The 12,195-nt window shown below is 42.7% G+C and overlaps 1 protein-coding gene across 1 annotated transcript; it reads left to right on the top strand.

Annotated features, from left to right (window-relative positions):
* The first annotated feature begins 6,128 nt into the window (after positions 1 to 6,128).
* Positions 6,129 to 10,200, top strand: LOC129833987 (proton channel OTOP2-like). The gene is made up of 6 exons (XM_055898804.1): positions 6,129 to 6,713; positions 7,600 to 7,736; positions 7,862 to 7,920; positions 8,126 to 8,253; positions 8,549 to 9,420; positions 9,845 to 10,200. The coding sequence occupies exons 1-6, from the start codon at positions 6,257 to 6,259 to the stop codon at positions 10,013 to 10,015; spliced, it is 1,824 nt and encodes a 607-aa protein (XP_055754779.1). The 5' UTR covers positions 6,129 to 6,256; the 3' UTR covers positions 10,016 to 10,200.
* Positions 10,201 to 12,195: the final 1,995 nt, after the last annotated feature.

Here is a 12,195-nt window from a genome sequence, read left to right as displayed (position 1 = left end):
AAGCAGTCCTGTAGCATAATCTCTGATTCTGATGACCATTTCTCAACGGTGCGAGTCACAGGTACTTCCTGTTTGAGCTTCTGCTTGAAAACAGGAAGCAGGAGTACGGAGTAATGATCTGCTTTGACGAATGGCGGACAAGGAAGGGCCTTGTATGCTTGCTAGTTGGTAGAGTAACAGTGGTCTAGGAGATGTGTTGATGGAAGTTGAGCATAACGTGTCATAGTGACACTGAATTAAATCACCGGCGACAAGGAAGGCAGCCTCCGGATGTACGTTATCCTGCTTGTTTATAGCCTAGTACAGTTTGTTAAGTGCCATCTTGTTATATTTCCTGTCCTGAGGTGGAATGTTTAAACAGTCATGATAACAGCTGAAAACCCATTCAGGAGGTGGAAGGGTTGGCATTTGACCATCAGGTATTCCAAGACAGGTGAGAAATGAGTCGAAACTACCCCTGCACATGAGTCAGCACATCATTTGTTGTTGATGAAGAGGCAAACTCCTCCCCCTCTCGATTCCCTGACTCTACTGTCTTATATGCTCGTTGAATGGATAATCCATCGAGTTGGATAGCCATGGCAGGTATCTTGTCCGAAAGCCATGTTTCAGAAAAGCATTGAATATTTCAGTTACAAGAGTCCCGTTGGTAGCAAATCCGCGTTTAGAGGTCATACATCTTATTATCAAGTGACTGTACATTGGGCAATAAAATGGAGGGAGGAGGTGGCCGGTTTGACCTTCATCTTGATCTCGTCAGGAATCCCCCTCTCCTGCCTCTGTAGCGCTGGTGTTTATTTTGGGATGGAATTACAGAAAGAGCCCAGGGCAGATGAGTCGAAGTCCAAGTTAAAGTTGAAGCCAGAATTGAGGTAAGTAACTACAGATCTGATGTTCAGAAGTTCTTGTCGGTTATAACAAATGATAGTGTATACATTTTGTGAAAATAAATGAAGATAAATGCCAAAAGAAACACAAAATAGCAGAGTTGGGTCGGAGTTCGCTAAACAGCAGCAACAGCTCCATCTTTATTTCAGAAGCCACCCGTAAGGCTCTGTGAAATAGGGAAAGATCTATGTGCTATTATTAACAGCAACAATTGAGTCGATTCCCATGTTTTTCACCTTTCCAGTCATGTTTCGTCAGTGATTACTTCAAGGAAGGGAAGACTTGCACATCATACTTGCACATCATCATCTGCACGTCTATCACTCCAGTGTTAATCTGCTAAATTGTAATTACTTCGCTACTACGGCCTATTTATTGCCTTACCTCCTCACGCCATTTGCACACACTGTATATCAACTTTATTTTTCTCTATTGTGTTATTGACTGTACGCTTGTTTATTCCATGTGTAACTCTGTGTTGTTGTTTGTGTCGCACTGCTTTGCTTTATCTTGGCCAGGTCGTAGTTGTAAATGAGAACTTGTTCTCAACTGGCCTACCTGGTTAAATAAAGGTGAAATGAGATAAAGGAGGATGACCTTTAAGGAACATGATTGGGGAAGATGGTTAGACAGCACTGCCATCTATGGTCCAAATGAAGAACAGCAAAAAGAAAGTACAACTAAGCTCAGAAAATGATTCTTATGGTCCTTTCAAATGCAGTATGACTGTAATGAAATAATGGAATTAAACTGCTTTACCGGTTTCCTTTATGAAACATTTATAATATAGTATTATACAGCATAATTCAAGAAAAAAATACTACTTTAGACATCAAGCACAGTATTTCCAGTGGACAATGCTGATTGTAGAACGATATGCAGACAAATATAACATGTACATGTAAGATATAGCCGTTGACTTTTACACAGTAACAAAGTCAGTTTGGATATCTGTTTCTTTCAGTCTGGAACAGACAATAGTGTCCTTTTCAAGTTCTTGACGAGATACAGTACCTTGTCACATTGCCACTTTACAAAGAACACAGCAGTAAGGTCTCGTTGGAGGAGTGCAATTTCACAACATGACACGTTCTCACTTTAATGTGTCAATTAAAAACAATTAATGTGAAATAGCAATGCCATCCCATAATATTTTAGGCTGCTATCTAAAAGTGCAATTTTGATGTCTCTGCAACATGTTATAGTAACTTTCTTGAATAAGCAACAGTAAACAATTTATAAGTATATCCTTGTTGATGGGTTCAACAAGGGTTCTTCTAAGAGCCTCAAAGTTCTTTGAAGAACCCTATAGGTGGGGTTCATCGAGGAACCTCCTTAGTTGGTGGGGGTTCTTGCAGGAACCTGACGGCCCAACTGAAACATTTGTATTTAAAGAACAGCAGGTGCAGGCACTTCACTGAAACAATTAAAGCTCTCAATTTGTCCCTTGTGTGATCTAAATTGATATTGTTCTAAATGTTTTATTTATTTATTGAACCTTTATTTAACTGGGCAAGTCAGTTAAGAACAAATTCTTATTTACAATGACGGCCTACCAAAAGGCAAAAGGCCTCCTGCGGGGACGAGGACTGTGATTAAAAATTCTAAATAAAATAAAAATATAGGACAAAACACACATCACAACAAGAGAGACACAACAACACTACATAAAGAGAGACATAAGACATAAGACATAACAATACATCACGCAAAGCAGCCACAACTGTCAGTAGAGTGTCCATGATTGAGTCTTTGAATGAAGAGGTGGAGATAAATTGGTCCAGTTTGAGTGTTTGTTGCAGCTCGTTCCTGTCGCTAGCTGCAGCGAACTGAAAAGAGGAGCGACCCGGGGATGTGTGTGCTTTGGGGACCTTTAACAGAATGTGACTGGCAGAACAGGTGTTATATGTGGAGGATGAGGGCTGCAGTAGATATCTTAGATAGGGGGTGTGAGGCCTAAGAGGGTTTTATAAATAAGCATCAACCAGTGGGTCTTCAAATCAAATCAAATCAAAGTTTATTTGTCACGTGCGCCGAATACATCAGGTGTAGACCTTACAGTGAAATGCTTACCTACAGGCTCTAACCAACAGTGCAATTAAAAAAATAAAAAATAAAAAGGTATTAGTAAAGAAATAATAACAACAGTAAAAAGACAGTGAAAACAGTACAGAGGCTATATACAGTAGCGAGGCTATAACAGTAGCGAGGCTATATACAGTAGCGAGGCTATAACAGTAGCGAGGCTATAACAGTAGCGAGGCTATATACAGGCACCGGTTAGTTGGGCTGATTGAGGGAGTATGTACATGTAGATATGGTTAAAGTGACTAGGCATATATGATGAACAGAGAGTAGCAGTAGCGTAAAAGAGGGGTTGGCAGGTGGTGGGTGGCTGGACACAATGCAGATAGCCCGGTTAGACAATGTCCGGGGGCACTGGTTGGTCGGGCCAATTGAGGTAGAATGTACATGAATGTATAGCTAAAGTGACTATGCATATATGATAAATAGAGAGTAGCAGCAGCGTAAAAAGAGGGGTTGTGGCCTTCCTCTGACACCGACTGGTGTAGAGGTCTGGAAGGCAGGAAGCTTAGCCCCAGTGATGTACTGTAGTGCCATGCGGTCGGAGGCCGAGCAGTTGCCGTACCAGGCAGTGATGCAACCAGTCAGGATGCTCTCGATGTTGCAGCTGTAGAACCTTTTGAGGATCTGAGGACCCATGCCAAATATTTTTAGTGCAACAGGTATACAGAGATGACCAGTTTACAGAGGAGTATAGAGTGCAATGATGTGTCCTAAATGGAGCATTGGTGGCAAATCTGATGGCCAAATGGTAAAGAACATCTAGCCACTCGAGAGCACCCTTACCTGCCGATCTATAAATTATGTCTCCGTAATCTAGCATAGGTAGCATGGTCATCTGAATCAGGGTTAGTTTGGCAGCTGGGGTGAAAGAGGAGCGATTACGATGGAAGAAACCAAGTCTAGATTTAACTTTAGCCTGCAGCTTTGATATGTGCTGAGAGAAGGACAGTGTACCGTCTAGCCATACTCCCAAGTACTTGTATGAGGTGACTACCTCAAGCTCTAAATCCTCAGAGATAGTTTGACTGTTGCTGGGTGTTATCGGCCTGTACCCTAAATGCCCTAAGCTCTCTCCGGGCTCCTTACACTAAGTCTGAATTTGTCCTGCTAGGTGACCTACGCTGGGACATGCTTAAACCACCTGACCAGGTCCTAAAGTAATGGGACTCCCTAAATCTTTCTCAGATTATTACCAATCCCACAAGGTATGACTCCAAACACTCAGAAAAGGCTACTCTCCTTGATGTTATCCTTACAAATAATCCTGATAGGTATCAGTCTGGTGTTTTGTGTAATGACCTTAGTGATCACTGTTTTACAGCCTGTGTTTGTAACGGCTGCTCAGTGAAACAACCTGTCCTGATTGTCATAGACTCTTGCTAAAAAACTTTAATGAGCAAGTCTTCCTCCATGACTTGGCCTCTGTAAATTGGTGTAGAATCAGCTTGATTTCTTCTGTTGAAGATGCTTGGACCTTCTTTGTTGATATTTTCAGTGGTATCGTTAACAAACACGCCCCCATAAAGAAAATGAGAATTAAAAACAGGTTCAGCCCCTGGTTCGATTGTGATCTGGCAGAGTTACTCCACCTCAAGAATTCCATTTGGCAAATTGCTTGGCACACGCATACTCAGGCTGACTGGCTCTCGTTCAGGCAAATGAGAAATAAGTGCAGTCAGGCTATTCGGAAGGCCAAAATTAGTTACTTTAAGGAGCAGTTCTCTCTCTGTGGGTCTAACCCCAAGAAGGTCTGGAAAACGGTTACAGACCTGGAGAATAAACCCTCCTCCTCACAGCTGTCCATGTCCCTTAATGTTGATGATGTGGTTGTTACTGACAAGGAGCACATGGCTGAGCTCTTTATTCACCACTTCATTCCTTTTAAGATGATACCATCTATCTTTTCATATGTGTGCAAATCTTTCTAAAACAGAAAATAGACACAATTCAATGGATATCAATCAACAAGGAGGTAAGAATATGTAGGCTATGAGAACATGTTGAAGGCTAGCTGTATTGGGTGCAGATGTCACGGCCGTTGGTGGAAGAAGGTGAAGACCAAAGCGCAGCGTGTTACGTATTCGTCATGTTTATTCGAAACTGAACACTAAAATGCAAAAACAACAAAGAGACAACCGAAACAGCTCCATCAGATGCAACACACACTAAACAGAAATTAACGACCCACACCACACAGGTGGGAACAGGGTACCTAAGTATGGTTCTCAATCAGAGACAACGATAAACAGCTGCCTCTGATTGGGAACCATACCAGGCCAAACACATAGAAATGGAAAACATAGAAAACAACATAGAATGCCCACCCCAACTCACGCCCTGACCAAACCAAAATAAAGACATAAGAAAGGAACTAAGGTCAGAACGTGACAGCAGATGACTGAACTGCTCACTTTTTATCTGTTTGTTTTATTTAACTAGGCAAGTCAGTTAACAACCAATTCTTATTTACGATAACGGCCTATCCCGGCCAAACCTGGACGACACTGGGCCAATTGTGCACCACCCTATGGGACTCCCAATCACAGAAGGATGTGACAGCCTGGATTCAAACCAGGGACTGTAGTTACACCTCTTGCACTGAGATGCAGTGCTTTAGACCACTGCACCACTCAGGATCATTCATTTAACGGGTGTGGCCGTGCCTCGCAAAAACTTCATCTGACGTCTCTAAACAAGTTATGTAATTTATGGGGATAATCAAGGTGGTCAGCTGATTTGCCTAAGGTGTCTGTCTTAGATTTCCTGTCAACCTCAGGGCCATTCAAAGTCGTAAAGAAAGGGGGTGAACAGATGAGCTATTGTCCCTAGCGGCCTTTATGGCCCCATCATATAATGAAGCCGACATTCCAGCTCTGTTAAACCACTCCAGGACAGGAAGGGTGATGCTGGTTCCTGTGTTAATGTGTAATTGGAAATTACCCCCCATTGTGGTCTATCGTTCGCATCCCTCGTGGTCTATCGTTACAGCAGGAGCATGATGGGCGGGCACTGCTTCTGATGATAAACAATGTCATATCACTGATGGGGTTGACATTGATGATGAAATGAGGTTAGGAGCTGGGTTACAGGTAGGAGGGACCTCCTTATACAGGCAGAGCCTTTGAGTGGACGGTTAGGTGTTCACACAACTCTGATCAGTACAGACCTACTTTCTGAACTCATTAGATCTTCTACCTTTTGGATAGGATATGACATTTTGAACAGAGAGTGCTTGGATTGTAATAAACCACAAACAAACTGTGGACTAGCTCTTTACAGAATGAGAAACATCATTCACTTGACCTTTGGCTTCTTTTCATGTGAATCCAGCAAGATGACATCTGAAGCTGAGATGGCGGTTGAGGAGGGCTACATATCCCCCCCGCCCATCCTCCCCTCCACCCGGTGTTCCATCCACTTGGGAGTCCAGGCGGGGAGTATGAGGAGGGGGAGCGACGTCCTCTCGACCAGCAGGGGCACGGTGAGGGAGAGGGGCCGTAACCGTAGCTGGCTACTCTCTAGCATCATCACGGTCAACGTCCTGTTCCTAGGTATTGCTCTGGTCAGTGGCAGTGTCTTCAACAACGTCAAGATCAACACCATCAACCTGCAGATCTTCCTCATCGTCCTCCTCATCCTCACCACTGCCTGGATGCTGTACTACACCATCTACACATCCAGGGAAGATCACGCCGTGCTCTACAAGGATAGTCATGCCGGGCCTGTGTGGCTCAGGGGTAAGAGAAGACACTTTTCTGATCTTCTGGTTCTACAGCTGCTACATTTTCACAGTTTTAGTCTGAAAATCACTGGAAATTAATAATCTCTCTCTCTGTTAAAACCACTGGACTTTAATAATCTCTCTTTCTGTTAAAACCACTGGACATGGTATCCAAGAGTTCATCTGACTCCGGGGAAGTAGTTGGCCCTGGCCTGCTGCTTTCAACTCTCTCTCTCTCTCTCTCTCTATCTCTCTACCACACCTGCTGTCTCGAACTCTGAATGTTTGGCTATGAAACGCCAACTGACATTTACTCCTGAGGTACTGACCTGTTGCACCCTTTACAACCACTGTGAATATTATTTGACCCTACTGGTCATCTATGAACGTTTTAACATGCTGAAGAACAATCTATCATTCATGGCCATGTACTCTTATAATCTCCACCCAGCACAGCCAGAAGAGGACTGGCCACCCCTCAGAGCCTGGTTCCACTCCAGATTTCTTCCTAGGTTCCTGCCTTTCTAGGGAGTTTTTCCTAGCCACCGTGCTTCTACATCTGCATTACTTGCTGTTTGGGGTTTTAGACTGGTTTTCTGTTCAGCACTTTGTGACATCTGCTGATGTAAAGAGGGCTTTATAAATACATGTGATTGATTGATTGAAGTAGATAAAGGGCCTCATTGCCAAAATGCCGGAGTAGCCATTTAATAATATTTCTTTCTGTTAAAGTCACTGGACATGAATAATCTCTCTTTTGATTGGGGAAGAGTTCTATTCCAGTAGGATATCATTTACTATAACTAGACAAAGTTTTACATTCACCCATTGTCTTTAATGAGTGTGATTATTGAATAAGTGTGATTATTTCTAATTGGATTTCATTGTGTTTTTCTCTCTAGGTGGACTGGTGCTGTTTGGCGTATGCAGTCTGATTATGGACGTGTTTAAGATTGCTAACTACGTAGGCTACCTGCACTGTGACTCTGCTGTGAAGATAGTGTTCCCTGTCCTACAAGCTGTGTTCATACTTGTCCAGGTAAGAACACAAGTTCAGACATCTCAAATGGAGCTTCCATTAGGTGATATGACATTAAGGAAACCACTGAGGGATTTGGCTGGTGAGAAAAATGCAAGTATAGGTGATCATTGTATCTTTTTCAGACACACTTCCTCTGGCTCCACGCTAAAGACTGTGTACAGCTACAACGGAACATAACTCGGTGAGCGTCACTAACTGCTACTGTATAACTGAATTTATTACGATTTAATTATGTAAATTGATGGTTGAACATTTAACATTCCCCTTGGGAAGCATAAAGTCTATTCTATTATATTCTGCTATATTCTATTCTTACAGAATTAAATAGGATATAAAAATAGAAAGTATTCTATTCTGTTCTGAACTCCTGTGTTTCCCTCTTGAAGCTGTGGGCTGATGTTGACTCTGTCTACCAATCTGATGTTGTGGATGGCAGCAGTCACAGAGGAGTCCCTACACCAGACTGTTGTTCCACCAGAGGACGGCAACAGCACACATTCCTATGACATCAGAGGTGGAGAATAGTGTGTTGTTGAATGTTCTCTCTAGAAAATCTAAGTAAAATACTGCAGGGTTGGGGTCAATTCCATTTCAATTCAGTATGTAAACTGAAATGGGAATTCCTTGTTTAAATTAAGGTTCACAAAAATAAAATACATAGAAATGTACAGTTTACTTTCTGAATTTACTGAATTGAAATAGAATTGCCCCCAACCATGAAATACTGTAAGAACAAAACAAACAAACCAACATAATAAAACATCACCTCACAAGTCAAACAATAAAGCTCATCTTTCATTTAATTTCAGCCTCTGGCGGATACAGCAGCTGTAACTGCAGCCACTCTGCCTGTGCCGTCTTAGAGAAGGCCTATTACTACCTGTACCCCTTCAACATCGAGTACAGCCTGTTTGCCTCGGCCATGACCTACGTCATGTGGAAGAACGTGGGCCGCCTGGTAGACGAGCACAACCACCACTCGCTCCATTTCCGCTTGAAGGACGTGCTGGTGGGGCCTGCGGTCGGGCTGGTCATGCTGGGGGCGGGCCTGGGAACCTTCGTAATCTACGAGGTGGACGTGGAGAATGGGGACCCGGGGAAACGTGACACGGCGCTGATGATACACTACGTGATGAACACGGTGGCTGTGACGCTCATGTCCGTCTCGACCGTGGCTGGTTGCGCCATCTACCGGCTGGACCAGAGGGACCACGTGTCGGGGAAGAACCCCACACGGAGCCTGGATGTAGGCTTGCTGATCGGCGCCTCAATCGGACAGTTCACCATCTGTTATTTCACCATCGTGGCTGTGGTGGCAACGGGGGCCGAGGGCCACCTCAACGCTCTCAACCTGGCTGTCTCCCTGCTCACTGTGATCCAGCTCTGCCTGCAGAACATCTTCATCATCGAGGGCCTGCATCGCGAGCCCTTCCACGAAGACATGCACCAGGCCTCTGTATTCACAAACCCATACGTCCTTCAAGCCCAAGCCCATAGAGACATACACAACCTCCCAGGGACATTCATGGAGACCAAGACGTCCCCGGCCCTCACAGTTCACAGTATGCATGTTGCTCCTTCTGCTCCTTCTGGTTCCCCCCTGCCTCAACGCCATAGGCTGACATGGAAGAGGAGGGCCCTGAAGGAGATCTGTGCATTTCTGCTGCTCTGCAACATCCTTGTGAGTAGCCTACTGAGTACCCACCACTGTCATTTTCAAAATGGCTCTTTTAAAGGCCTTGTTAACCTAGGATGTTGTCCTTTCATCCAAAACCGTTTGTATTAAGTTTGGATGAAACACCCTACCCACAGGGCACTCACTGGTTGAATCAACGTTGTTTCAATGAAATTACATTGAACCAACATGGAATAGACGTTGAATTGACATCTGTGCCAGTGGGTAGGTACAGTAGGTCGAAAATAAACGGAAACTACTGAACCATCCCTTTAAATTCACTTTTTTTCCTGTTTGCCTAACTTGCTCATGAGCCAAAAGGCTCCCTAGGATTTGTGCAGTACACTACATCATAGTAGAGTATGATGGTAACTTGTATGTTTAAGGTGAAAGATTGGACTGAATATCTTTACTCTGTTTCCATTGACAGCTCTGGATCATGCCGGCGTTTGGCGCCCGCCCTCAGTTTGACAACACGATTGGAGCAGAGTTTTACGAGTTCACCATGTGGGTGGCTGTTGTGAATATCGGACTTCCTTTCGGAATCTTTTACCGTATGCACTCAGTCGCCAGCCTCTTTGAGGTCTTCCTAACCTCATAAGCTGGAAAATTACAGAAACCATTCTGAACTATTTTTTGTATAATATTATTTATTAAATATAATTAAAAAATATATTTTATTCCCACAACAAATACAAACGTATACATATGAACAACCATTTACAGACGCACACAAACAACAACTACATCTCATCTGCTCAGACCTGCATGCTCACATGCCCATCCCTAGAACACCAGCTACATCTCACATGCCCATCCCTAGAACAACAGCTACATCTCACATGCCCATCCCTAGAACAACAGCTACATCTCACATGCCCATCCCTAGAACACCAGCTACATCTCACATGCCCATCCCTAGAACACCAGCTACATCTCACATGCCCATCCCTAGAACACCAGCTACATCTCATCTGCCCAGACCTGCATGCTCACATGCCCATCCCTAGAACACCAGCTACATCTCATCTGCCCAGACCTGCATGCTCACATGCCCATCCCTAGAACCACAGCTACATCTCATCTGCCCAGACCTGCATGCTCACATGCCCATCCCTAGAACACCAGCTACATCTCATCTGCCCAGACCTGCATGCTCACATGCCCATCCCTAGAACACCAGATACATCTCATCTGCCAAGACCTGCATGCTCACATGCCCATCCCTAGAACACCAGCTACATCTCATCTACCCAGACCTGCATGCTCACCTCCCCATCCCTAGTGCCTGCATTATTGTTTGCTACTCTGCCTTAAATTGTACCAATTTGTTTTTCTCGGTAGCCCATGCTATTTCAACATTTCAATAATACATCATTAGATGTTTCCATTGTGTTAGTGATGGCGGATTGATTTCCAAGTTTTTAGTATACATATTTTCAAGATGAGTGATGAGAAGAGAATCTTCCAGCCCATTGGGTATCTCACTACCTTCACATATGCCATGTCTTGAAATGTCCAGACAGATGGATTAAAAGTAAGTTTACATTGTAATACTTCGGACAGCCAATCTTCTAGCTCCGTACATAACTTTTGGACATTATAGCATTCCCAGAAAGCATGGATTATTGAGTTATTATTAATTTTACACTTAAGACATGACTCTGCCCTTGTGCTGAAGAATTTGTGAATTCTGTCTCTTGTATCAAAAATATCTATACGTTAATTTGTACTGGATTAAGCATCATTTCGTTAGCTATGCTCCAACTTTCCCTCCTTCTTGTGTCAACATCAATTCTTTTTAAGTCTTGGTTTCTAGAGCTTATATCTTTGTTCTAAGAGATAGTCAGTTGGATAGGCTCTCTGCAAGTTTTTGTATATCTTTCCTATCATATGAACATCATTTTCTGAATAAAAAAAAATAAAAAAAGGTTGCTCTGATGTCCAAACGATTTCAAATTGCATTTTTTTTATATGTAACTTTTAAGTCATTTATTTCCTGTTACCAAGTCATTTACAGTTTCTATGCCTTTAGTTTTCCATGTGTACCAATTTATCAGTTAATTGTGAAAAGCTATCCAAGGATTGTTCCATAGGGTTGTATTTCTAGGAAGTGATGTTGGTTCTTGTAGAATACGTTACATTTTCTTCCATATCTTTATAATGTTCTTATCTATGAAGTTGTTAATGCTCTTATCTTTATCCTTTGAACATAAACACGTAGAAAGATTTTGGGGATGAGCATGCGCATCTTCAATATTTACCCATTGTTCACCTTTAGTGTATTTAACTATATGTCGCAAGTAAAAGCCTTGGGTAGCGAGTCGATACAATTCCATGTCTGAAAGGTTAAAACCACCCTCTGACTTAGGAAGATGTAAAACTTTCCTTTCTATTCTATGAATTTTATTTGCCCATAAAGTCTGTAATGACCGAGTATACTTTAAAAAAAAATGTATTCGCCACGGTAATTGGTATTACCAAAAATCAATACAAAAACTTTGGGAGCCATGGCATTTTGAAGAGGTTTATTCTACCTGTAAACTGTATGGGAAGATTGTTCCATTTAATTAGATCTGCTTTCATATTGTTGAGTAATGGAATAAAGTTATCTTTATACATTTGTTGTTCGTTGTCACTTATTAAGCAGCCTAAGTAAAAAAAAACTGTTATGGACAGGGGGCAGTGTTTCCACTTTGAACGAATTGTGTACCCAAACCGAATTTCCTCCTACTCTGCCCCAGAAGGTAATACATGCATATTATTATTACTATTGTATGG

This window comes from Salvelinus fontinalis, chromosome 34 (genome assembly GCF_029448725.1).
Source record: "Salvelinus fontinalis isolate EN_2023a chromosome 34, ASM2944872v1, whole genome shotgun sequence".
NCBI classification, from domain to species: domain Eukaryota; kingdom Metazoa; phylum Chordata; class Actinopteri; order Salmoniformes; family Salmonidae; genus Salvelinus; species Salvelinus fontinalis.
Note: the sequence above shows the minus strand (reverse complement) of the source record. Positions and strands in the feature narration are given on the sequence as shown.

What these genes read in the sequence shown, in the direction of transcription:
- LOC129833987 (XM_055898804.1), top strand. Translation starts at nt 6,257, where the DNA reads ATGAGAAACATCATTCACTTGACCTTTGGCTTCTTTTCATGTGAATCC. An exon ending in CTACAACGGAACATAACTCG is followed by an intron (nt 7,921 to 8,125) that starts GTGAGCGTCACT and finishes TCCCTCTTGAAG; the next exon opens with CTGTGGGCTGATGTTGACTC. An exon ending in ACATTCCTATGACATCAGAG is followed by an intron (nt 8,254 to 8,548) that starts GTGGAGAATAGT and finishes ATTTAATTTCAG; the next exon opens with CCTCTGGCGGATACAGCAGC.